Source organism: Hippocampus bargibanti, linkage group LG02 (assembly GCF_051943395.1).
Source record: "Hippocampus bargibanti isolate YZ-2025 linkage group LG02, ASM5194339v1, whole genome shotgun sequence".
Lineage (NCBI taxonomy): Eukaryota > Metazoa > Chordata > Actinopteri > Syngnathiformes > Syngnathidae > Hippocampus > Hippocampus bargibanti.
Window position 1 is genome coordinate 7,363,847 of NC_142735.1, and position 21,556 is coordinate 7,385,402.

Consider the following 21,556-nt stretch of genomic DNA (forward strand, 5'->3'; position numbering starts at 1 on the left):
GCTCGCTCTTCTAGGACTCTTGCTTGATATACAAAGGGTCTTGTAGCTTTTGCACACTTTGCTAGATTACCCTCTATTCTTTTTTCAAACCCATCCCCTTCAGCTACAAAAGGCAGGCCTTTCAGGAACGCAGGTAAGGTCTCCCCACCTTCCTGACGGCGTTTGGCTCTCCGTGTTTTCATTTATTTCATTTTATTTGTGATGTTGTGAAGTTTGTGATGTTGTTCGGTTTTTTTTAATATGTTGCAATTGTAGTTTGTCTCTGGTCCACCCATTGTCATTTTTGGGACTTCGGCCTGCAGGATTCTAAAATGCCTGTGAAATAATGACAAACCCTGCAACTTTTAAAATTTAAAGCGTAACCGTAGAGAGAAAACAAAACACACCTTAAAACTTGTTGCAGTAGTGGCGGCAAGAACCTCTTTTACTGGCACGCTCAAAAAACGAGTGGAAAAGGTCTGAAAGATGTCGTTCCCATTAAATGGGAACAGGACTGAGCCAGAACAGAGGCAGTTTTACCATGTTTCACGTCAGCTTTTAGGATCCTCTAGCCTGATGACACAGATGCAACCTACCACAGTCTGGTCATGAATTGTGATTCACCCTCTGACTTGGGTCATGCTGAGCATTTTTATTACTGCAGAGAAGGTAGGTAGTTAGGCATGGGCCCTCAAACACTGGCCAGATGACAGGCAGTATTTTTGGTGTCCTATTTTTACATCAGAGAATGAGGGGAATCGAATCCCTAGCCGCTGAGATCTCATCTCTTTTTGGGGGGCTCTTGCATCTTTAGCCCTCTGATCAGCCTTGCGACTTCAACCACAGACGGTTTTTTTGAAAGAGGCGCGTCACTTGCAAACCTTGGCTTAGTTTGCATGATTGGCTGTATGTTTCTCAGTGACAGTGCAGGGTGACTGTTGTTATGATGGTGGTGGTGGTAGTGCTTAATCTCTGTTTCTCTTTGTAAGATCTATTTTCAATGTTAGGCATCAATTTACTCAGAATACCTGGTGCCGGTTGTCCCTATTCCATACTTAACAGAATTATCTGTTTGTCCTTTGCAGTACCGCACGTTTGACCCTTGCAAGCAGCTATGGTGCAGCCACCCAGACAATCCCTTTTTCTGCAAGACCAAGAAAGGACCGCCCATCGATGGCACTATGTGTGGGAATGGAAAGGTAATGAGAACGTTTCTCGAAACCGCATTTGCCATCAGCCTGCCATCCTGTGTCTTCTGATCAAGACCGGGCCTGTTACTGAGCACATTTGTGGTCTGGCAGCATTGTTTCAAAGGTCACTGCGTCTGGCTGACAGCCGACATCATGAAGCATGATGGAAACTGGGGTTCATGGAGTGAATTTGGACAGTGCTCTCGCACGTGTGGCGGCGGAGTTCAGTTTCGCACACGCGACTGTGACAATCCAAGGTATTGAATTGAATCAACCTTCTGGAAAATCGAATCTTGATCACACAGTTCTTTAAGGTTCTTTAAGCATATAATGGAATTTCAATCAGTTGGATTTTCCAAAAATTGGGGTTCCAAAAAAAATTATTCTAAGCAATTAAGTCATTCTCTGCCATTCCCAAATGTATTTGGGAATTGAAACGTATGACGTTTGTTCGGGTTTTTTTTTTCTTGGAGGGTTCCCGATAAAGTGCTCCTCAGACCTCTGGCAATGTTTTTCCCTTCCACAAGGGGGAATCATTTGCCTTTGTTCCTTGTTAGCGCTTTGTTCCAGCTTCAGCTGTTGTTAAAGCGCTATATCAATCAATATGTATGGCTTGTATTGCATATTTTACAGCTGCCCGCATTTCAAGCTCAGATAGCTCCAGACCCATACAATTTAGTCATTACCTCTTTTGTCTAATGAAAGAAGAGAGTATAAGGTTTTTAACGCTGTATTGAATGTTTATGTAGTCCTAAAACTCAATATTCTGTGGGTCCTGCATTGTGAGTGAAAATGACAAAAACCCTGGCACTGGTGTGGACACATTTTTGCACATCGTACACATCGTCTGGCAGTCAATGAATTAAGAACCTTTACTTGCAAGCATTATTTCAACTCCAAGGGCCCTATTTTTGTGCCCCCTGGATTGTGGTATAAAATGGCATTCCAAACTACACACTGATCATTGTTATCTTTATTTTCTTCCCAATTTAGATTTACTTTTAATTTGGTCATTTCATTAAAAAGGTCAAGTTCTATAATTTTGTATACTACATAATACATCACACAGACTGGACAGGACACCAAGAGAGCAATAACCAGAGCAGCAAGTACAACAATAATGTGCAGCATAACTTAACGTTGAGTCTTAGTTTCGAGCCATTTCAGCAGGTTGACTGGTTATTATAAGACCATTTAATACGATGACAATAAACAGTGGGATGTGGCTTTTCTAGGCTTTGTAAATGAAGATGAGCTCCTACAGAGATAAAACTGTCCTCAACATGTGCTGAAATGAAGTGCAGTGGGCAGGAACTATCTGTCGCCAGTCATTAATCGAAGTCTGTACAGAGTGAAAAACAGAGTTTTGAATGAAAACAGATCCAGTACTGTGAGGAAACCAAAACTGTTTAAGAGCCACATTTTTACCTTGTTGAATTGTTTTGGTACTGCTGGAACCAATATGCGTTTACATCATCACATACTGGTCGGGGTGGCAAATGTCCTGAAATACCTCTCCACCAGTTTAGTTCTCAATCATATTTTAATGCGTTCTGTTCAAGAAAATGCAAAACACACTTTTGATTTCAGATACTAAGTTCGCTAAGGTTTGAATTTAGAGGATTTGTGTGACATCCCTGAAAGATCTTCAAATATTTTCAGGAGAAAACCTACAACACTTCAAATCCCAAGACATGTGATATTGCTTAAAACAGATCAGAAGAGCACCATAAAAGAAAACCAAATATAGCTGCAAAACCATGAATGAAAACATTCTGGAATCATGTGATCTTCCACCAGACCAGTCAACGGAGGCCGGACCTGCGTGGGGTCGACATACCAGTTCCAGATGTGCAACACCAATGAGTGCGAGGACATCTACAGTGACACGCGAGAGGAGCAATGTCACGCTTGGGACCCTCGTTTGGAACAACCCAGCAACAAGCAGTGGCTGCCCTATGAACACCCAGACGGTGAATATTCATACACATCCCTGGATGGAAGGTGATGTCATGTGGTCAAGAGAGGGGCTACGCGATGATACACTGTTCAACAAAATTCCCCAAAAAGAGGACTTAACACATTATTTTCAATGTGGTCGTTAGATGGTTACATAAATGTTATGTTCCGATATGGTCATCCACATCTGGCCATGATTGAGTAAAGCTCTGAGGTATGACTACACCCTCCTATAAAAACACGCCGTGTCTTTGGAAAGCTCTTTAAACATATTTCTCTCTCTCTCTCTCTCTCTCTCTCTCTCTCTCTCTCTCTCTCTCTCTCTGCCACATTCGTCATTCGACCTTGGCCGACCCCTTTCTCATGCACCTGTTTCTGCTTCCATGGAGCTACTATCACACGCTGCAGAACGACATAATTTGAACAAAACTCCCACATGCATGCACGGAAATATAACTCCATTTGTTTATTTCTTTAATAAGATTTCCAATTGGAGGAGTCATGGTGCTCCTGGCAGCTATTATTGTTTTCATCCACCCAAAGGGCAGCACTGCAGACAACTGCTGAACTGTCACTATATTAACAAACTCTCCTTTTTTTGCAGACTAGTTGCTCGACCTTCATTACTGTATGTCTATTAGTTAATTTGTCTGAGTTGAGACTCTCGGGTCTCAAATGACTTCTGCATCTCCACAGAATTTCTTTCATGCCTCATATAACATACATACAACTTTGTGTTACATAGGTATCATTGGAAGGGAGCTTTTATTTTGAAAAACGTGTATCAGAAACATTTGCTTACACGGCGAAGGTATACAATAAAATATATCTATATTTATGTTGGGACACAGATATTTTTCCAGAGCCCGGCCCTTTTTTTTATGATGAATGATAGTATTGCAATGAGACACAAATATGTCTGCACATAAGCAGATAATGACTACAATTAAATGTGTTGGATTTTGTGAGGCTTTTGTAACTCAACATGACTTCATTCTGTTTCCTCCAAACACAATCTGCAACAATTGTACAGTTGCTTCTGACACACTCTTGCAGCCAAAGGTCTCTCCATTTTGTGTAGTAAACACAACTGAGCAATCGACACCGGGCTGGGGTGCGCCCGGATGATGGGTGCACCCTCTCCGGTTACCTACACCGCATGCGTATCAAAGACTCGGTGCTAAATGACCTGCAAACGACCTGATTTTGATACTTTTTTCTGTTTAAATGATTTTGATGTTTTAGAGTTTGTTCCCGCCGACTTTATTTTAAAACAATGTGTCAAACAGAACCTCCTGCTCCCTCCTGCCTGCTTTTTGGGATCCATCACCACCTTGCAAACCGTGACAGTAATGTGAATGTGTTTTCCATATTTTCTCCCACAGCAAACAAACGCTGCCACTTGCACTGCCAAGCCAAGGAGACACAGGATGTGGTTTTCATGCAGCGCATGGTCTTGGACGGTACGCGTTGCTCATATAAGGACCCCCACAGCGTGTGTGTGCGGGGGGAGTGTGAGGTGAGTTATGTTATCAGAAAGAGTGCTCGCGTAAGAAGTTGTGTTCAACTAGGCGGGTGGTCTCTTGAGCAGAAAGTGGGCTGCGACGGTGTGGTGGGTTCCTCGAAGCAGGACGACAAGTGCGGCGTTTGTGGAGGGGACAGCTCGAGCTGCAAGACCTTCAAGGACACAATCACGCGCACTGTCAAGAAGCAAGGTAGCGGCTCAGGGCCGAGTCGAGTGTCATCTGACCAACTCTGTAATATTGACACGTTTTGGACTCCTTCCTCTGAACTGGCTGAGCATATTCAGTTAAACGTCGCCCTCTACAGGACCACTAGTGGCAATGATAATTAATGTTCAATGTGACATTTCCAGCAAGTCCCCATTAATTGAAAGTTTCTGATTTGGAATATATGCAACATTTCCCTTCTTAACTTCTTCTTAACGTCCTGCAAATTTTCTGGCCATTAACAATGAGCCTACTCCAAAGAAATGGTTTCAAGTAAAATGTTTCACTTTGCTATATTAGCTCATGCTTCTTGTTTCAATTAAGATTTAATGGTGTTCATGTCTCTGGAATGCATTTCAGGTTTCCTCAAAGTTCTTGAAATTCCCAGAGGAGCACGACACTTGCTGATCCAAGAGCTGACATCTACCTTGCACACTTTTGGTATTGACAATATACCTTTCTGAGAGCATGCATTTTGGTGAACATGGATATAATTGCTCTTTTTGTTGTTTTTTTTACCTTGTTTGTTTGTTTGTTTTTCAGCTGTTAAAAATGTGGCTTCAGGACTGTTTTTTATAAATGGGGAAAATCAAGACCCTCAATCAAAATCGGTCATAGAAAAGGGGGTGGAGTGGGAATATGAAAATGAGAAAGACAGGGAGACACTACAGACTACAGGCCCTCTCAGACATGGAATTCTGATCATGGTATGCATCAACAACTGTTTCTTTTCACTGACCCGCATTACTTTTTCAATGTTGACCAGTCAAAATAAAAGTTTGTCTTCTTAGGTGAAGACACATGGTGATGAAGAAGTGAATTTCTCCTATAAGTACATGATGAACATGGACAGTGATTCTGCCATCCAAAACAACATCCTAGTGGAGGACAGCGCCTATGAGTGGGCACCAAAGAGATGGTCCTACTGCTCCAAGCCGTGTGGTGGAGGTACAAAGACAAAATGCTCCTACCTGCACGGAACTGCTTTTTCAACACATGTCAAGTTAAGCATATTCAGGCTTCTTGTATTTTGTGTGTGTGTGTGTGTGTGTAGGTAAACGATACCTGCGATATGGCTGCAGAAGAAAAGTGGACAGTAAGATGGTCCACAAGAGCTTTTGTAACAAGTCCAACATGAAACCCCGAGGAGACATTCAAGACTGCAACCAGAAGGCCTGTCCTCCACCAATGTATGCAAAATGCCACGTTACACCATGCTATGTACTTTTCTCTTAAAAATATATGTCTCCCTGTGTGTGTGTGTGTGTGTGTGTGTGTGTGTGTGTGTGTGTGTGTGTGTGTGTGTGTGTGTGTGTGTGTGTGTGTGTGTGTGCGTGCGTGCGTGCGTGCGTGCGTGCGTGCGTGCGTGCGTGCGTGCGTGCGTGCGTGCGTGTGTGTGTGTGTGTGCGTGCGTGCGTGCGTGTGTGTGTGTGTGTGTGTGTGTGCGCGCGCGAGTGTGCGTGTGCGTGTGCGCGTGTGCGTGTGTGTAAAACAGACATTTTTGTATTTTTGGACATTTAGTTGACTTTTTCTTTGTGACCGTTTACTAACACAACTTTTAACCTACATGACCTTGGAACCCGTGTCACTCTCTGCAGTTGGGTGACTGGGGAATGGCAGAACTGCAGCAAACCTTGTGGAAAGACTGGCATGCAGGTTCGCTTAGTTAGCTGTGTTCAACCGTCGGATGACAACACCACCAGGTCTATCCATAATAAATATTGCAATGACAACCGCCCAGAAACTCGCAGGTCTTGCAACAGGCACGCTTGTCCTACCCAGTGGAGGGTCGGACCATGGTCGCAGGTAAACCTGAATCAGCCTTGTCGTCATCTTTTAATGTACAATAATGCTGTTGAATTTATAAATGGCCATTCATTTGTGTAGTGCTTTCACATCGTCTTATCGAGCATCCACTGATCATACACCATCAGGGGCGTGTGACAGTTCAGTATCTTGCAGACACTTGATTTCACGGTTATTCTAAACTTGTGCCTGTAGTGTTCGGTGACCTGTGGTAATGGAACTCAGCAGAGGCAGGCTGTGTGCCATACCAGAGACAACACCATCGGCCTGTGTCTGGACAGTAAGCCCGACACTATTAGAATATGTCGGATGGATCCATGTCCGAGTGAGTAAGAAGAAAATCTCCATCAATGTTATTTCATTGACCAACAACAGACTGTTTATCATAGCCAAACAGATAACAACTCCAACTGTCCCAAGGAGAATCACTCAATGACAGATGTATTTCTTTTTCATTTTATTGGTAGTATGCTAGCCATTCAGTTGATGGGATATTTTTTGTTGCATTTTTACAATATATATTGTCTCCAAATATCACCAATATTAACTCATTTACTGCCAGACACGTGTAAAAATGGTGTCCACTCCAGTGCCAGGGTTTTTGTCATTTGTCACTTGAATTCCAGGACCCACAGAATATTGACTTTTAGGACTACATAAACATTCAATGCAATGTGAGAAACCTTAGACTCTCTTCTTTCTTCTTCTTCTTTTCCTTTTGGCTTTTCCCTTCGAGGGGTTGCCACAGCGAATCTGTGTCCTCCATATTCAGAGGTTTGATTCGCATGTTTGTTTTGGCCAAACTTTTACGTCTGATGCACCTCGAGACACAAACCTCTGTATTTATCCGCGCTTGGGACCGGCACAATAAGACATTGGCTTGTGTCCACTTGTGGCTACAGAACAAGCAACTCTATGAACTTAATAAAGATGAAGATTGAATGAACGAAGATTCTTTCATCAGAAAAAAAATGTTTTATTTCCTAAATTATATGGGTCTGGAGTTGTAATAGCTTGAAAATAGTGTGACTGTCCAAAATCCAATGCAATACATACATTGTGGTTTATATAGCGCTTCAACAACAGTTAAAGCTGGAACAAAGCGCTAATGTGGGGAAAAAGGGAAATTCTGCCCCCTTGAAATGCAGAAAAAACATTGCCAGAGGCCATGGTCAGCACTTTATCGGCACCCAAGCATGAAAAAACAATACCCGAACAAAGTCAGGAATGGCGCTGTACGTTTTTCATTTCCCAAGTAAATTCATGAATGGCAGTGAATGAGTTAACAGACCAAAGTGAAATGCCCACTACTGTTGTTACTATCGGATAACTCTCTGACTTTTGATGTTCTGGTGAATTGTTGATTGGATTGAAATCGGATTTGATAGACGAACATGACCCAAGTGATATTTGTTGTCTTCTTTCTTTGGCAGAGGGCTCATCAGATCTCAACAAGAACGGCAACATCCTAATTCAGTGGCTGTCCCGCCCCAGCCCCAACTACCACAAGAGCTCCTCACGTAAAACCTCCCTCTATAGTTCCCAGCCTGGCCTCCACAGCGGCAGCCGCAGCTGCATGTCTGTTTTCTACTGGGCTCTACCCATCTCTGTCCTCCTGTCGCAGCAAGCCCCCTGAAGCACCCCTCCCCTCCATCCTGTGCCTGTGCCCGCATCCAAGAGCGAGCGGCAAAGCTTTTGCTTCTCTTTTAGGGGAGGGAGGGGGCTGATGTTGTCTCTCTCCCTTTCTCTCAACATGTCTGAGACGGCTCTGACTGGGGGAGGTCTCTAGCTCCTGTGTGTGCAAGCTGGTTCTCTCTCGCTCTGTCTCTCTTGCTCTCTCTATCTCCTGTGTGGAGCATTGTTATTGTAACCGCTGCCCAGTCAAACTCAAAAGATTTACATTAATTATACGAGAAGGAGCTCCAACAGATTTTTTTGTGGGCACCTCGCGAGTTTGTCAAAGAGAGCGTGCAGGGACCTCCACCTGCATTTGGCAGCAATGTTTTGCGCAAGCTATTTGCGTGTTGTCATGGGTCACTACTTCGGGGATACAGTTGTGCTCATTTCTTTTTCTAGCGCACTGTCATTATGAGATGAAACAGATGTGAACAGGTATCTAAATATCTATTTAAAAAACACGTTTTCAAATATATATATATATATATATATATATATATATATATATATATATATATATATATATATATATATATATATATATATATATATACATACAATTATACAAAAGCTTTATTGTGAATGTGATCTTGTCACAATGAGGACATATTTGCTAAAGTGCTCATCTCACATCACGGTTCCATTTGGGGATGAGAATAATGTCTCATTCCACGTACCATTCTCAGATTAACAGGAACCCAGCAAAGGGACAGGAAGTGACAGTTATTATTGATTTGATGGATAGGGAACCATGAGATGAATAGCCTTAAAGCAAAGGCTGCATAAAAACAAACAACAACAAAACAGGGTAGTCTAGCCACTTGTGGTTGCTTCCCATTTCACCTCATCATCAGCCATCCTCTCTGACTGTTATACTAAAGTTCAATAAAAGCAGCTTATTTGTGCTTGCAGACTTTAAACAAATACGTACATATATAGATATATTTGTATTCACAAAAAAAATATGTATACCTATAAATCGAAATCTCTATGAATAACAATAATAAGAGTAATGTTTTACCATGAATAAGCTGTAGCTTATTTGCCTCAAACCTTTGGACTGCTATTGATTGCTCAGATCCCGACTGTTATGTGTTTCTTTTTACATTATTGCAGAAGAATCTTTAATAAAGGTAAGCTGTTTTGGGTGAGAGTAGACTTATATTATGCAGGACTTGGTCAGTTCGATGCCTCACCATTTCTCTCTTTAGCAGATGTTTGTTTTCACCTCACTTATATCACTTTTGTCATCTCCATTTGCATCCTTCTTTTGTTTTTGTGTGAGAGGAGTGAGGGACTGCCAAACTGTGTGAGTGTGTGTGTTGGGGTGGGTTAGTGTGGAGTGTGTATGTGTGTGTGTGGGGGGGGGGGCGCATCTGCATTTGGGCTTTTATACACTTTGATCAGCTGCAGAAATACCTCATGAACTTTGATTTTACGAGTGTCTGGTTGAATCATTTTTTTTTCCTTTTTGGGATGAACACTAACCACATGAACAATAATGCCTTATCTTGGATTGAATGTAATGGCATTTATCTGTGAAAAGATGGCTTTATTCATTCAAAGTTTCACGTGGAATAGAGGCAGCTTCAAACCAACGTAAAGTCACACCCGCCAACCGTCAAACCTACCAAGGAGATGTTGGACCCAAAGTCTGACTACAGGGAAGGGTTTACAAAGGGCCTAAGGTATTGGCACAAAAAAAATCAAGACACGAAAACACTTCAGACTTTGCGCTTCATTGTATTGTGATCACATATTTCTGTTGTGACTATGTAGCCAGATATCCAAGGTTTCCTTCTGCTGGAGTTGGACTTTAAGAGACCAGGTCAGATCTAGCAGTGCGATACTGTATATAACATTGGTGTTGACTGTCTTTAATAAAGTTCATGACTGTTATCTTCTATAATATTCTATACTATGGGTAACTGTTTTGTGGCTTCACTGGCCTGTTGCGTGGAGCTGGCTAACGTTTGGTTAACGTTGAAGAAAACATTCAGATGGACTATGTGCACTGCATCTATATGCACTTTGATTTATCAGGGAAATTGTATTAATGTTTTGTAAATGTTTCATATGACACTTAATGTGCCATTCCAGCTTTTACATCATCATGGAAATCACGGATATCATTTTGACAGCAAATATGATTTATGTACACCTTTTTTTGTTTTCCCTCAGTCAATAACCAGATTGGTTTATTTCCAAGTATTGAAGTGTTTTACCAAAGTGACTGTGAACTTGTAACTTTCGATACAGTTGAATTATTTTTCTTAAGAAAAGAATCGATCTATATATTGAGCGGGACGTACATCTCATTGTTTAAGTTTCTGTCATTCTCAAACAGCAAAGTTGTATCAATAAAATTGTTTCGAAAAGTGTCCCCTTTCTCTCATCAGGAATGTGGACGAGCACATATCAAGCATTTTCATATAATCATATTTTGACTGACATTCTATGAAGAAGTTATAAAGTAAAGCACTTTGGCATCTGATGTTTACAAGGACAACAATCAAACAGAGAGGTAGACAAGATTTGAAAACCACTAGATGAGCAACTTCAAATGCTGTGGACGAATGAATCAGTGTTCTTGATTTTGGGGCATTTCTCTCCTTCTTCCTTGCATCCTCTGCTACTGGCCAGACTTTCCACCTGTCCTTTGCAGTGTCAGATGATACTTTCCTTCTTACACACAATTGTGCATGTCCAGACAGTAAGAATGCATTTGCACTTCAATGCTGCCTGTCAAGTAACTTTCTTTCATGTTCCACAATGTATACAAATTGCATCCTTGCAATAAAATACTCAATTTCTCCCTCCCGCAGGTCGCCGTTGTCAAGGGGATCGCTCTGTGTTCTGCCGTATGCAGACGTTGAACCGCTACTGCTCTCTCCCAGACTTTCAGCGGCTGTGCTGCAAGACCTGCAGGAATTTTACAGTCACAGTGTTTGAAACGAACACGACAACAACCCCTATCCCCTACACCCAATCCCCCATCACAGCTCATCCACCCACAAGCCTCACTTCTCTGTTCACCCCCACCACCCACTTCCCTGAAGTTTTGGTCACTGTTGTTCCAGATGCCACCACGAACGCCCGGACCACAACTCCTGCTCCTACATTTGTGACTGCGACTCTTCATTCCACCTTGAATTCACTTGGCACAACAGAAAAGAATGTGAAATCAGATTATACATCTCCCATAAATCCTCTCAGTTTATCCGAGCTGTCCACACCAGTTGTTTCAGACATTCCCGTGGTTACAGCAGAACCCCTTCCTATGCCTGTCCCTGCAACTGACAAGAGCCTCAATCCAAAACCACAGAACACTACAAGTAACCCAAGCGTTATGTCGAGTACAGGCTCTCCAACAAAATTAACTCCAACCATTCATCTAAGCACAAACAGTACTAAAAGACCACTGAAAGCCAAGACTATAAAGGAAACAGAGCCAAAGACAAAGGCACCCAAAGTTAATTTGCCAAAGGTGACTGCCAAAAAGAATACTAACAAAAAGGTGCCTGCACCAAAGGTCAATCTTAAAACAAAGATAAGCACTGCACTGAAAAAGATGACACCACCCAATAAAACGTCTAAAGATTTCAATATTACTCCCCAAAACACGACTTCTGCAAATACAATTGCAAATCAGAGTACCCCAGAAAGCACAGCTCCCAAAAAGACGACACCAATCAAACCAATTTCCAAAAAGACTACCACTGTCAAGCCAACTCCCAAAAATACTACAAAAGTCAAGACAGCTGTCAAAAAGACGACCCCAGTTAAAACTGCTGCTAAAAAGACTACACCCACCAAAAAGACTCCCCAAAAGAGTGCAACCATCAAAACGACTCCCCAAAAGAGTACAACCATCAAAACGGCTCTCAAAAATCCCACATCCATAAACACGACACCTAAAAAGACAATCCCAGTCAAAGCAACTCCCAAAAAGAAAACCGCTGCCAAAATTACTCCCAAAGAGATTAAACCTACCAACACACCTCCCCAATTGATTGAACCGGCTATCACAACATCGGAAAAGACTGTGCTAGCTCACATCCCATCCAAAAAGGTTGTCAAGACGACCCCAAAAAAGTCTCCTCCAGTTCGGAAGCCTCCAGAGGAAAAACACAAGCCAGCTTCCAAAAAATCTTCTCAATCAGATTTGGAAACGACGAGCCCAAAAGAGAAGAGTGTTAATCAAAATAACATTACCGCACAACCGATACCGGCAACAACAGCTTCCTATCCCGCAACATGGTCCCCTCCAGTGACGAGCCCAGAGTTCACAAAAGAGTATGTTTCCTTCACCTTTCCCTCGATCACCAGTGTCTATAGTACAGGAGAACGCCTGCCTCTACCAGACTCAAGTGTCAAACTCAAATACATCGCAAAAAACTCAACGATGGCTAAACCTCAGTCATTGCCAGAAGACAACTCTCACTTGAGAACCACACCTTTTAGCAATTTTGAGGATGTCACCACGCCCAGCTCGAATATGGCTTACACAGATGTGACAATAAGCAGCAACGAGGATGCCATTGCCAGCAGTGGACCCGTTTTTAGCGCTGATGCCCTAACGGTGCCCGATGATGACCACTTGACCGTGATGGCAACTATCAACAGTGAGGCCGTAACCGGTCAGACTTCATCGCCGTTTCTTTACCTTTCCAAGCACATCCCTGTGCATAACCCAGCCACAGGGGCAACACCAAAACTCCCCACCTCCCTTATTGACACGACTCTCCCAGCCCAAAAAGGAATAAAAGAGAACACTGAGAACAACTCCGTCGATGTCTTTGACAACAGAATTACTGGTGCGGACAATGGCATCGCTCAAAACAACCTGATCCCAAAGCGTCGTGTCAACTTCCAGGAAAAGACCAGGAACAAACGCATTCAGGAGCTTCTGGAAGAGAAGCGAAATCACCTCCTCCGGATGAAGAGAGCTCATGCAGTGCAATAGACCACATCAGTTTTCTCTTAGAGACGAATCGCCTTTAGGAGGCCTTCAAACCATAATTGTTGTTCGCTATTGAGACGATATATTGTGAATTGACAAAAAGTTTCTTTGCAAATATTTTTTTAAAGAACATAAACTGTAGCATATCTAGTTTAACTAGCACTTTATACACGCAACCTTGTGCCTCTTCCAAAGGATCCACAATAGTGTTTGATAACTTCATTAGAACTGATGTTGGTAGCAGGAGCAACAAAGTATACAGTATTTGATGATACAAACCAGGACGAGATCATACGTCATGGTAAGACTAAGGACAGCTACCACAGCATGTTAACCATTTCTACGCTTAGAGTATAACTACAATGTACCTTTCGATGCTGAATGAATTTTTACAGGTTGACTACACATGAATTCACATGTCGAACTGTTCAAGGATTCATTTCTTTTTGCATACCTTGTTGTGTAAAAAGGAACTGAATGGCAAACTTCATATCCCTTGTTGGATCTAATGAACCAATACATTTTTTGATGTTTTTAGAATTTATATTTAAAGCACAATTTTTCACAGATTAATAATTGATCAACAGTACCGATGTCAGGTGTCAAACTATATCTTTGCAAAAGTATTGGTAACAAGTTGTAACAGAGAAAGTGAAAAAATCTCAGAAAGGTATATAAGTGGGCAAGCATGTTAAATGTTCATAGTTGTCACGCAGACCTTCTCAGAAAAGAGCAAGTTGTGCAAAAAAAAAAAACAACAACACAACTGAAACCTTGATGAACTGTTGGACACCCGATCCATCATCTGATCAGATTGTTCTCACGAATGGTCGCAGCCGTGCTGCAGTCTCTTCCTGGTGTCTGTCAAATTCATTTGAATATCTGACGCTTATTTGTAGTTAATACCGGCTATGCTGTTTGCTGTTGTTAATTTGTGCTAGCATCGCAGCTCTGGTTATCCTTTGCCTTTGAAATTAGCTTGAAAGTAGCTCTTTTGCTCGTGAACTCAGGAATGTGTGGATGAAGAAACTTAGTGTGAGGTTGGTTCAGTAAATTACTGCAGAATGACTTGCTTACTGACATTTTAAGAACTAGGCAGTTGGCCATTGGTTAATTAACTCCACACTTGATCAGTTTGTAAAAACCTTAAAAAGTCATTTTTACTGTCCCATTTCAATCATGAGAGCTAAAATTTGTTTGAGGCATGTTCTTTTTCTCATATTATAATTTGCTTTTTGGTCTGTCAGTTCTGATATTTTCTGTTCAGCGGTGCTAAAAGGTTTTTTTTTCCTGATGCCTTCTTTGATGTACAAATAATAGAGGTAATATAGTATTTCTTTTCAGCTGTGTCTATATCAATGCTTTGCTTCGGATTTCTTCTTTCAAAGTGTAGTGATTCTCATATTTCAAACTGGAAGCACCGACAGATTGTTCTGTACAATATCTGTACATATCAAAAAGAAGTTAATGTCTAATATTTATTAAAGTTTCCTTGTCTGGTATTTTGCAATGTATGTACTGTATAATGTTGTAAGCAAATGGCAGTAATGTCAGTCAGCCAGTCAAAATGTGTAAAATCTTTTGCATAGTTGTAATGGCCACAGTTACATAAAGCATCACTTATTTCATTCTGTTTGAATATCTGATTAGCATCCACTAATTGTTCCACGGTCCATAGATAGTGTCTCCATTCATTCAGAAATCAATGCATGCTCGTACTACTTATCCTCACTGGGGTCACAGGTGTGCTCGAGGCTGTCTCTGTGGACTTCTGGGAAACTAGATAAATTATCTCAATTAATGGGTTGTGCTTTCACGGAATAGATGAACCTTGTGTGTATTTCTGTATTCTTATTTTTTTATAATATCAGAAGATGATTTCTGTTGTCTGTAAACAGACCCAACAAATTTAATGGGTTATAGAAATGTCGTTGCTATTGTTTGCATAACAAAGTCTGTTTGGGGGAGGTTAGGAAATCAATTGTGGATGTGGGTTTTGCATAATCGCAATTGTAGTACGTAGTTACAGATACGAATGGGGAGTTGATAAACAGATTTGAACTGAAAACAACACAGCACAGCACAACCAAATTCATAGACATTTCTTTAGGCTGTGTTTTTAAACATTAACAGTGCATATGTCAATGGCATCTGATTCATTGGTGTTGCTGATTAACTCTTAAAATGATAACATCCCCAATATGCTGCCACCTTGAACACTTACAACAGATTCATACAATCACTGTGTCGTAAGGCATGGCATAATATGCTACAGTACATTTTGGGATTGTTTCCTGATTTATTGTACGGTAAAAATGCCATCTTGTTACAACAATTCAAATTTCCAGCAACAATGAAATGGAAATTTAAATTTAAAAAAAACTCCCATGTGAAAAAATACAGGTTAAACTCACTGTTGCACCTCTCACAAATAAATCATCTAAAAAATTCACATTCACCATAAAAAGGGTCATACAACCAAAAAACATCTCCATGTCAAGACAACTCCCACTCCCTCAAAAATATTCTCTCCCACATAAAAAACTGTCAGACACATTAAAAAATTGTTGCAAATCTTCTTTTCTCCAAATCCCTCTTTCAATAACAGCAAAAAGACACAAATATTTTTAACTCAAGAAAGCAATTTTATATTTTTGTATTGTGTTGTTTCATTAACTTTCTGATAAAGCGTAAAATGCAAATTTTGGGGGGGAGCGGCCAACAGCGGTCAGTTTGGTCCCAGCTCCTCACTTAACAGCAGTCCAATTCCATTTCAACATTCAGAAACAAAGAAAAGAACTAATTGTCGTCAGGTAACCATTTTTCACCATCTGACCACTCAGGATCACGAACGTGGTGCTTTCATAAATCAGCCATAGAGCACAAAGTACAAGAAACTCTTTGGGCCCCTAAAATGTAATTATCTAAATCAGTTTTTTGAAGTAGCTCAGACCAAATGAAGATAATTTTTGGGATGTTGATGAGAATTTGTGGCCCAAAGGAAATAGGAAGACTGCACTGTAATTCTTAGTGTTTCATGTACATTTTCCCTTCAGTGGAACATACTTTTTTTTTTGTTCTTGAAGCTATGACGTGCTCTCTTTTCTTTTTAGTATCAAAATAAAATGGTTTCTCAACAACTTACAGTGCTAATTCTTGATTTGAAATGAGCCTCACGGCCAATTTGTTGCAATTGATCATACGCAAATTTAATTTAGAATACTGAATTTGTCATCAAAAATTAAATGGCAGTTTACATCAAAAGCATCTTTCCAGAATACACAATTTCTGTTTATTGATGATTCATTCATTAATTCTCCAAACGGCTTTATCCTCACTAGGGTCGGCATGCCAGCCACTCGACGACCGAGTCGCCTGCGATAAATCCAATGAAAATGTATTTATTTATTTTTTTACTTATTACAAACATAAATTGCTGTATTTGGAAAGGTCACATTGTTTGGTGCATCTCTTCTGTGGCATACAATTGATTAAATATTTAGTGAAGAGCAGGTCGAGAGCAGCCAGGCATTGGGTTGAGGTTGCTGCCCCTGGTTATGATCTTTTTCAACATTTCAAATTGATGTCGTTTTATGTTTTTCCTCCCTCCATCAAGACAGTCGCCCTATGATGGGGTGAGGAAATAAACGGTGGGTCTATTTTTAGAGGCAGGGAAGGAGGGCAAACCAAAAGTAAGCAAGGGAGAGGGTGTCTGGGGAGGGAAAACAGGGAGGAGGGGTCGTGTCGAAGATAAACCTGCATTCTGCCTCCGCTGCTGGTCAGAGACAGCAGCAGTAGCCACGGAGCGCGCTCAAGGGGACGCGCCATCGGTCAGCATCTCACCTGATAAACAAGCAGTCGGCGAGAGAAAGAAGGCGCCACATTGACTTTTGAGCTGTAGACAAGAAAAGATCCGCCAAGCGCGCCTGCGAGCAGGTGAGTAGAAAAACAACTACATACTAAGAATTCACTGCCATGACCATTATGATTTGTCACGTATGAAGGGAAAACACAAAGGGTGGTTAGTGTGTGCTTGGGAAGGGGGTTGCAGCCTGGCTGGTACCACTTTCAGCCATGCTAAACTATACATGTGTTCTAAATTTAGCACTGTGCTACACCTTGGAAGAAACTGACAGTGGCTGGCATCTTGGTTTGGCTCGCCCTATTTTTGGGATGGAGGTGGAGACTAAAATATAATGTGGGTTACGCTCGCTTGGAAGGGAAGAAATAGACTCAAAATATTCTGCTAGACTGTATTTACCTTTCTTGCAATTGTTTGTTTTTCATTTGTGTACATGATGTGATGTGTGGTATTATAATATGGAGTCATTAATTTGGCTCAAATTAATGAGATATTTGTGTTTTAAAACACAGACATAATAAGTTATATTAAGGTTGCATCCATGGTTGGGTTTCGGTCAAACCATGTATCCACTAATCACACACACGTGCGCACATACACACACACACACACACACACACACACACACACACTTGTAGATCAGCATCACAGAATTATTAACTCATTTACTTCCATTCACAAATTCATTCGGTAATTGAAAATATCACGTCGAGCAGCATTCTCGAATTTGTTCGGGTTTTGTTTTTTTCTTGTTTGGGTGCCGATAAAGCGCTGGCCATGGCCTCTGGCAATGGTTGTTTCCCTTCCACTAAGGGTCAGCATTTTGCTTGTTTTCCATGTTAGCGCTTTGTTCCAGCGTCAGCTGTTGTTAAAGCGCTATATAAACCAATGTCTATGCATTGCATTGTATTTTGGACAGCCACTCTCATTTCAAGCTCATATAACTCTAGAGTCTAGACCCATATAATGGCCAAAACCCTGGCATTGGAATGAGTTATTTGATCAGCACTTTTTTTGTTTGTTATTGTGGATGTCCACTGCATCCAGAAATATGTTTTCATATATGTGTTGTCCACTGCATCCAGAAATATGTTTTCATATATGTGTTGCCCTCGAACCACAATATACAGACTCAGCCAGATTAGTAACATGGTCCAAAGGTCAGACCACAATATTAGTGCGTTTCAGTGAAGTCAATTCAAAACAAACTGATCCTAGCTGATGTTTATATTCTGTTCCCTTGCACCAGTGTATTAGTTTTGGCAATAAACATTGTACCCCTCCCCTCTGCCCATGCTCTCCTTCAGCCATGCGGCCGCGATCCAAAGTGCTTTCCAAGGGAGAATTGCTCCTGCCTACGATCAGCGAGGGCATGGAGGAGTCACCGAGAGATTTGAATGAGACCAACACGCAATGTGTTGCCGTAGGCATCTCTTCTGACGACTACCTCCTCTCCATTTGCCACCTGGCACACCCCACGTTCTCCACTGGCCACGTTTTACCTGATGCACACCAAGTCGACAGAGTCTATCAGAGGATGCGGACGTCACACCTCTGTGCAACGAATTCCTTGGCGATCAACCACAAACAAAAAGGTGTGCGGCAGGTAGAATGCAATGACATTTTAGGCAGCTCGGACCCCCTGGAGTATCTTTACGGGCATCAGAACAACCTCTCGACTTGTCAATCAAGATTCCAAGCATGCCCACATGATGGAAGTCAGTCCGACAGGGAGTGGGAGAGGCTGGCTCGCTCTCGAGCTCACAGCATCCCCCATGCTGCAAGTCCTGGTCTCCCACGGCAACATAAGAGCAGCTGCCCTGAGATACACACCAATAGTGGCAAGACCATTTTGAGCGTTTCCGCGAAACACAAGCAGCCTGTGATGGTGGTTGAAGAGGGAAGTGTGACAGGCAGCGAGGCAGATGATGAGGGGGGGAAGAAGCACTCGATGGTCTCACAGTGGATTTCTGATTGCAGGTCAGCCTGTAGGGAGGGACGAATGGCAGCCTGCATGCTCCCTGCAATCACTGAGATATAGAACTTTCTACCAAAAACATTTATTCAAACTAAATTTTCTATTTCCACCAAGCAGTCAAAAAATCTGCTCACAGTGGCACAAAATGAAATGGTGAACTTTGGTCAGATGGTGGTTGCTATGTCAAATACCAGAACGATAATGCACAAGTCTTACCCTTCAAGTGAGTCCCAGTTAGTGCGGTTAGTGCAGAAGTGGAATCCCCTCAAAATGTCATGCAATCTTGAGATTGTTTATTTGATTAAATGCATAACCAATAGAATTTTTCATGTTTGACAAGCTATTGGTTGGCTGAACTGTGGAATTGACAGCTTCACTGTCTTTACTGCATTGTTTATATGCCTTCACCTTACTTATGTTGTTTTTGCATTTGTTCAAACTTAATCTTCAATCGGAATGCAACAGTCAGTTCCCTGCACAATCAGCTATGTGATTCATAATTCAGTATTTGGCTAACCATACTCCACACTCATATTGGTTTGTCAAGTTTGTACACATCCCAATTGAGTAAATCCAATGGAACCAAAGGATATGCAAGTAAGTCTAAAAAAACATAGCTTGGATATTGCACTTAGTCTCAACATTCCAAAAACAAGTCTTATGTGTTGTGAAAACTCTGTGATTGACTAGCAACCACTCCATAGTCTGCAACACCAAGTTAGGGCAAGGACGCATACGATCGACAATGAACGCATTAATCATACTGAACTGTGATTCTTGTTAGAAAGACTTTGTGACTGTGGCATTAGTAGACTCGTACATGTGTTTCATGTATTTATCTCTATGTATTAAAGAAGAATAATCAACACAAACTAGTTTAAGCTATGAATGCCATTATTTAATGTACCATTGTTGTAATATAATTTTATACTTATTCCACTGTCTTATGATGTGATAATAAAATATATATTTTTTGTTTTACTATTCAAACTGGTTAATGTGTTTGTATGCTGTTATTTGGCTCTTCCCACACTTTGAAAATGAACTCTTGTGGCAAACTGTGTTAGTGCCAAGTGCTGAGGTTTCTGTGGCAACCAGTGTGGGCTCTCGCTCTGGTAAAACGTGAAGAAACAGAAGCAGTGGAGGGGCCTAGTCAAGCTGTCAACTCTGAACCTACACATGCATTATGCATTTTGTGTTTATGTATACGTATGTATATATATATATATATGCGTGTGTGTGTGTGTGTGTGTGTGCGTGTGTGTCTGTGAGTGTGTGTGTTTTTTATAATTTTATACCATTATCTGTCACTAATTAGGGGGTAGTACAGTTTTCCGGGTGCCATGCCCTGCTTGTCATGGATCTCTCCATACTCCACGATATAATTCTAATTTATTTACTGATTTAAATGATCAGTTCATCAATAAGCTCTTTCAAAGCCTAAAAGAGTTCTGATCATTTAAATCGCAAGTTCCTACACCTGTTGTAGAGCAATCCAAAATGATCCGCTCAATACACATTTTTTTTTTTTTTTTAATCATGGAGGGTTGAGATGGAAGTATTTCTTCCAGCTGTGATTGGCTGGCAACCGGTTCAGGGTGTAGTCCGCCTACTGTCCGAAGACAGCTCCGATAGAACCCAGCAACCCTCATGGGGATGAAGTGGTTCAGAAAGGAATTAATGTATGAAGTATGAATTTCTTTCATAACTTTGCTGCTGTGAAATGTAAATTTCTCCACTGCGAGACTAATAAAGGCAAATCCAATCCAATCCAATCCAAGTAATATTTCAGCCACAAATGTATTCCGGGATGTTATTTAAACAGTCACTCTAGTTTCTTTGAATTTTGTTACTGAACTTTTGCTCACCTGAAAATAATATCTGTAGTTACAAATAACACTCACTTCTAAGATGTGTAAAATACAGTAAAGTCTCGTTATATCGATATCGGATATATCGATAGTCCCGGTTATATCGATACTATTTCTATGCACGCACGGAGAAAATTACATGCAAACTCATCGATAGTCCCTATATTTTTTCGGACTCAATTGAATATCGATATAACGAGACTTTACTGTATATAAAAAAACATACTGGAGTTGGAAATCAAACCTCAACTGCTGCTCTGGTTTCTCTCTCTCTCTTATTTCTTTGTTCGTTTATTTATGTATTTGTTTATTAGTGTCTTCACCTAAATGTTTTCAGGTTACAGCAACAACAAAGAGATTTAGCCTTAAATTTTCAATTCTTTTTGAGGGCTGTGCTGGCTATGGTGAAAAACAGTGTCAGTCTATCTTTGTACAAATGTTGAATGACATACAGGACAGATTAAACAGCAAGGAGTCACGAAGAAGTTCACAGCTGAGACACTAAACCTATTGTTAGTTACATGATAAAAAAAATATGATT

General features: G+C 41.1%; 2 protein-coding genes across 3 annotated transcripts in view; both read left to right on the forward strand.

Annotated features, from left to right (window-relative positions):
- LOC148901391 (A disintegrin and metalloproteinase with thrombospondin motifs 2-like) overlaps nucleotides 1-16,434 on the forward strand; it is a 102,617-nt gene extending 86,183 nt beyond the window's left edge. Inside the window, exons 10-23 of one of the 2 annotated variants that reach the window (XM_089023073.1) lie at nucleotides 104-133; nucleotides 1,065-1,178; nucleotides 1,281-1,426; nucleotides 2,970-3,142; nucleotides 4,514-4,647; nucleotides 4,720-4,843; nucleotides 5,219-5,299; nucleotides 5,402-5,565; nucleotides 5,650-5,806; nucleotides 5,913-6,048; nucleotides 6,457-6,664; nucleotides 6,860-6,989; nucleotides 8,098-8,184; nucleotides 11,167-16,434. In XM_089023073.1, the coding sequence (XP_088879199.1) occupies nucleotides 104-133; nucleotides 1,065-1,178; nucleotides 1,281-1,426; nucleotides 2,970-3,142; nucleotides 4,514-4,647; nucleotides 4,720-4,843; nucleotides 5,219-5,299; nucleotides 5,402-5,565; nucleotides 5,650-5,806; nucleotides 5,913-6,048; nucleotides 6,457-6,664; nucleotides 6,860-6,989; nucleotides 8,098-8,184; nucleotides 11,167-13,307 (3,825 nt within the window). In that variant the 3' untranslated portion in view covers nucleotides 13,308-16,434. The remainder of the gene's footprint in view (nucleotides 1-103; nucleotides 134-1,064; nucleotides 1,179-1,280; nucleotides 1,427-2,969; nucleotides 3,143-4,513; nucleotides 4,648-4,719; nucleotides 4,844-5,218; nucleotides 5,300-5,401; nucleotides 5,566-5,649; nucleotides 5,807-5,912; nucleotides 6,049-6,456; nucleotides 6,665-6,859; nucleotides 6,990-8,097; nucleotides 8,185-11,166) is intronic. The other variant, XM_089023082.1, reaches the window with a different exon arrangement.
- Nucleotides 16,435-17,073: 639 nt separating this feature from the next.
- On the forward strand, nucleotides 17,074-21,098 carry LOC148901392 (uncharacterized). Its single transcript, XM_089016844.1, has 2 exons — nucleotides 17,074-17,240; nucleotides 18,474-21,098. Exon 2 carries the CDS (start codon nucleotides 18,476-18,478, stop codon nucleotides 19,205-19,207), a length of 732 nt encoding a protein of 243 aa, XP_088872970.1. The 5' UTR covers nucleotides 17,074-17,240; nucleotides 18,474-18,475; the 3' UTR covers nucleotides 19,208-21,098.
- The last annotated feature ends 458 nt before the right edge of the window (nucleotides 21,099-21,556 follow it).

What these genes read in the sequence shown, in the direction of transcription:
- LOC148901392 (XM_089016844.1), top strand. Translation starts at nt 18,476, where the DNA reads ATGCGGCCGCGATCCAAAGTGCTTTCCAAGGGAGAATTGCTCCTGCCT.